Source organism: Nematolebias whitei, chromosome 14 (assembly GCF_014905685.2).
Source record: "Nematolebias whitei isolate Nwh7 chromosome 14, NemWhi1, whole genome shotgun sequence".
NCBI lineage: Eukaryota > Metazoa > Chordata > Actinopteri > Cyprinodontiformes > Rivulidae > Nematolebias > Nematolebias whitei.
Window position 1 is genome coordinate 28,924,917 of NC_056511.1, and position 5,415 is coordinate 28,930,331.

Below are 5,415 nucleotides of genomic sequence, written 5' to 3' on the forward strand. Positions count from 1 at the left end.
CTTTGTGTCCAAAGCTGTTTAACAGCTTGCTTCCAGAGCTAACAGCTAGGTAAAAGTAAAAAAAATTAAATTAAATTAAAGACAAACAAAAAGCTTACTGCTACTTCTTGTTGTGCCATGCTTCAGTGTTTCCCCTACCATTATACAAGCGGGGTCCCCCACCCCATCAACCGAATTGAGCACCCCGCCTACCAAACCAAACTTGCCCCCCCCCCCACCCAGCACTGACATAACACTAAGCTAGCAGCGAGAAATACAAGTTCTCTAGCTAAAAAGCTAAAGGAAGCACTCATGTTGCCTCTTCCCTCATGCTAAACGCCCCCTGTCCCCACTCAAAAACTGTTAGTACAATCTGCGCTCAGACAAGTGTCCGTCCCCCCATCAACAAAAATCATGGATGAGATGAGCACCCCGCCATGGCAAGTTAACTAGGGGAAATACTGTGCTTTCTAAAACAGTTATTGAATCAAGTATTTACTTATGTAAGTAAACACATATGTTTTAAAACCTGTTAAAATACATCAGAATGTAGGAAATAGCAGCTGCTTTATTCAAAAAGTTATGGGGGAGGACCCACAGACCTCGCACCAATATAGGATGTCACAATATAAAAATAGGGATATTTTTACCGGAGAATGCGTGCACTTTAAACAGGTAGAGTTCGGTTGTTTTTTTACATTACAAACAGCGACAGATAATGAAAAATTTTACCTAAAAACCCACATTAAAAAGCAGAGCATAATTTTTAAATTAAAAGGGACAAGGTGGAGAAAAATGCGCTGTTTAAGTTTGTTTATTTACTGACGGTAAACAAAGTCCGACTCCCCGCAGCTCCTCAAAGCTGAGACTAAACATTTAAAGCAGCACAGCACCAACACAACTCTCATGAAGTTCAGGGTTATTTGACACTTTCCTGCCCGTTCTGTGAGTTTAATAGACAGACAGTTACTTCTTACCTTGCGTTGCAAACTATTTCAGCCATTCGATTTCTTTAGAGACTTTGCTGGTCCCCGCCCTCTCGGTGAAAAGCTACGGTGTTTTGACTTCTGGGAAATGTAGTTCTTTTGACTTGTGTTAAAGTGAAGGCTTACTGAAGGAAAACTACAAAATAGCTGCGCCGTTTTTTTTGTTGTTGTTGTTGTTTGTTTCATTTTCATTTTTGGTTATTGGTCAGTTCCTGCTCCTGTCTGCTCCCGTTAACTTTCAGTCCGGTCACGTCCCAGTCACGTGAGTTATAATGAGGTTGACTCCGGTCCCGCCGGAATCCGGCCGGAATCCGGCCGGAATCACGTGACCTGTGGTACTCCCCAAAAAATGTCATCTTCTAGTGTGTGCGGGCCCGCCCTGGTGGCTGCCTGCCGGGGCCTGGGTGCTCTGGCTCTGTCAGGCCTCTGTTGGGGGGTGGTTTGACCTCGGGGCTCGGTGTCCATGGCCGGATCTACTCTGGAGGGGCAGGTTGCCGGCGGGGCCTGTGGACTCGTCGCTGCAGCCTCCTGGGGTTTCTGCATTGTGGTTGCTGGGTATCGCCCGGGGCTTCCCTTTGCTTCTCTCTCTGGGGGGTGCAGGTGTCCCTGTTGGGGGACTCCCAGAGTTCCGGGCTTGGGGGCCCCTGTGTGTCTGTGGCTCTGGTCTTCCCTGTGTTACCATCGTGTCATGTGGGGATGGGTCTGTGGGTCCCCACACACACTATTGAACATTTTTATGGAGAAACCTTATAGTGACAAGCATGTTCACACAGGTGTTTAGATTCAGGTGTTTATCAGATACACACTCATTTGGGTTGTGGTGGCCACTAAATATATCTTGTATTACCATTTACTGTATAAAATACATTCTAATGATGTTACAAGTATCATTATATATGTTGTTTGTTGTTGTGGTTTCTCGGTTTTGTCTTGTTTTTATTTTTTTTTTCTGCAGGTCTAGAGGCAGACTTCAATGATGTTGATTTGTCCCTTTATCCCTCTCTCTCTCCTCTATTCCTATCTCCTTCTTTACCTTTTAACCCTTCTCTCACTTTTCTGCTTTGTTATCGTCTTTGTTTTTCATCCCCATGTCCATTACATCTGAAACAAGGCCAAAGCAAATTCTAATACAATTTAATTTATATATCAAGTGGAGCATTAAGGCCAGCCATAAAGCTCTGCTTGTGAAAGTAAATCTGTTGGGCATCACTTTGACACTCAGACAGTAATTTGAAGTGTCACAATGCCTGACAGGACAAGGGGGGAAAAAAACCCTACCAAACTCACTATAAAACAGCAGACACTGCAGATTTTGACCTCTGAGTGTGCTTGTAGCGGAGACTGATCCCCAACACATGTTCTAAGCCAAAACAGAAAGTCCATACTTACGATTTTTTACATCTACAACTGATGAACTTTTTAAGTTCAATCCAAGATGGCCAGCACAACTAGTTGACACAAACTAACAGAAAGTGTCTATTTCATAGATATGTCATATGGTAGTAACTGAGAGTCATTCACAATACATCCTGACGTGACATCTCACAATATCCCATGAGATTTCACTGAATATTTTTGAGGTTAGCCCCAGAACAGGTTTTTCATCAAAAGAAGATCTAAGTCTAAAGGCTCTTTCAGAAGACACCTCAGTCCAGGACTTAAAGGCGTTCTGGCTGCCTTGGTCTTCTTACAAGACAGCAGCAGGGGAGTTAAATACAGCCCTCCTGTGGTGTGCCTTTGTGCTGTCGAGCAAGTTAGTGACAGAGTCCTGCCAACATGTCAAAACAAAAAGCCTGTGATACAGCAGCTCAGTATTGTGATGAATTGATGACACTAGTGTGTGACCGTCTACTAGCAGGATTAAACAACAGACTTATTACCAAAGTTAAATGGACGAAGACGCACAGCAACTTTTGTAGTTACTTTAAATAATACCGTCCACAAAGAGGATCACTATAGTGAGTAATTCGTTAAGTTTAATGACACGAGGAAGACATCCAACACACATTGAATGTGTCGTTCTCCACTTCAACCCAGCTGAGTTCTGCTCCGCACTGCCTGCTTTTTTTCTGAATTCTCCCATCGGAGCAGTTAGTGGCCGGCTTCATCTGTGATTTATGAACGACCAGAGGGAGGACAAAGACAAACTGGTCTGTGTGGCCATTTCATGGAACTGTTTATGAAAGAGCCTTAAAGTTATGACATGAAACATGGCAGGTGATATTCTTCCCTGCAAGGAATGCTTGGCCTTCAGTTCTTACAGAGGAAACACACAAAAGGTTACCTTCTTTTACAAAGTAGATCCACAGTTAGCTGCAGTCTGTTACTTTTAAAACAGTTTTATTTTATTTGTGTGCAACATAAACATCAGTCAGCTGTTGTTGTTTTTTCCTGAATGGAAACAGCTCTCATCTTGCAGTATCATATTTATACCTTAGAGCCATGAGGCTGCTGGGAAATCTTATCAAATTATTGTCATAATGCAATGATGTCAGTCCCTCAAAGCAGAATTTCCTAGAGACTTTGTGGCTTTGCTTGTCAATCTCACCATTTTGATTTGAAGGTAAGCCAAAGCAGAAGGTCATGGGTAAGGCTGTGAAGACCCCATGTCTGAGCTGGATGGAGACTTTGCCCTCACCTCCATCTGTTGGAGAACTGGAACAATGTGAGCAGTACGAGCAGCTCCCACAAAGCGACAACATGGACATTGGGTGAGTTGCATTTCCAAGCTCTTCCTCAGACAAACAGGTCTATAAGTTCACATTACCCTGCATGAATATAACCAAGGTGCACTTAGAAATGCTTTTTTTTTGTGAATCTATAAAAGTATTTTATTGTTTTTGTCTTGAGTTCACACATAAAGGACATTTATGGATACGCTAAACAGATATTTTCAAAAATGGGTTAAAGAATGAGAATAATTTGAAACAGCACTCTTACATTTTCATTTAGATGACCAAACACACCTTTAATGAGATAAAAGTAATAAATGATCATGTATCATTACATGATATACATTACATTATCAACAAAGTCCATGCTCAATAATCCAGGTATACAATCCAACATTTTTCAGTCAGGTCATCTGGACAGCTTCTTTCTTTGTGCTGAAACGTCCAGTTCCAGTTCGTTTCAGCACAAAGAAAGAAACTGTCCAGATGACCTGACTGAAAAATGTTGGACATTACATTATCATTCATTCATTTAACATTATCAGGTCTCTCTTGTAAATGAGTCCCCGAGGCTCAATGGGATTAACCTGTATAAATAAAGGTTGAATGAATGTATGAAAATAAACTGTATTAAATGACTAAATTAGCTGAAATCTTCACAATATAATCGCATACAACCATCCATCCATCATCCAACCAACCATCCATCATCCATCCATTCATCCATCCATCCACCACCCATCCATCCATCCATCCATCCAACCATCCATCTATCCATTATTCCATCCATCCTTCCATCCATCCATCCATCCACCCATCATCCACCCATCCATCCATCCATCCATCCATCCATCCATCCACTCAATCATCTATCTATCATCCATCCATCCATACATCATCTTTATCTGCTTCTTCCTTTATGGGTCATGGGGGGGTCACTGGTGTCCATATCCAGCAGTCACTGTGTGAGAGGTAGTGGACACCCTTGGACAGGTTTCCAGTCCATCACATGGACACATAGAGACAAACAAGACAAACAACCATTCACTCTCTCACCTAGGGACAATTTAGAGTTACCAATCAGCCTAACATGCATGTTTTTGGTCTGTGGGAGGAAACTGGAGTACCTGGAGAAAACCCATGCAGAAAGGTCCCTGGCTGGGATTTGATCCAGCGGCCTTGTTGCTGAGAGGCAGCAGCTTTATCGGCTGATCCACTGTGCCACTTCAATATAACCCCACTGAGTGAAATAAAGTCATTTTAGAATAGAAATCTATTAGTCTGGCAAATATGAATGGAAATTTTAAGTGTGTGTATGCACAACACTACCCAAACTATATATTTTTTTATGTAACCCTTATGAATATAACTAAGTTATGTAAGGCCAAAAACATCCTTTCAGTGTCAACATTTAGGAGCTTTCTTACTGTAATCATATTTTGAATAGTGAACATCAGACTGTGTTATGTTTGAAAACTCTACCATACCATACCATACCACTTTATTTATAAAGCACTTAAAACAGCAACAAGGCCAACCAAAGTGCTGTACAGACAAAACAACAGGTAACACACAAAGCAAAACACAAAATGAGGTACATCAGAATATAGACAAAAACCGATGCAGATAATGACAACAAACCAGTGTGGAGCATACAGGATCAAGACACAGATCATCTTGTGTTGAAAGCTATTGAATAGTAGTGAGTTTTTAAATGGGACTTGAAAACCGAGAGGGAGGGGGCCTGTCTGACAAGCAGAGGTAACTCGTTCCAGAGT

General features: G+C 41.8%; 1 protein-coding gene across 1 annotated transcript in view; it reads left to right on the top strand.

Annotated features, from left to right (window-relative positions):
* Positions 1–5,415, top strand: part of LOC119420261 (roundabout homolog 3) — a 66,868-nt gene that overhangs the window by 28,398 nt on the left and 33,055 nt on the right. Inside the window, exon 5 of the mRNA XM_037687650.1 lies at positions 3,529–3,676. Within this exon, the coding sequence (XP_037543578.1) occupies positions 3,529–3,676 (148 nt within the window). The remainder of the gene's footprint in view (positions 1–3,528; positions 3,677–5,415) is intronic.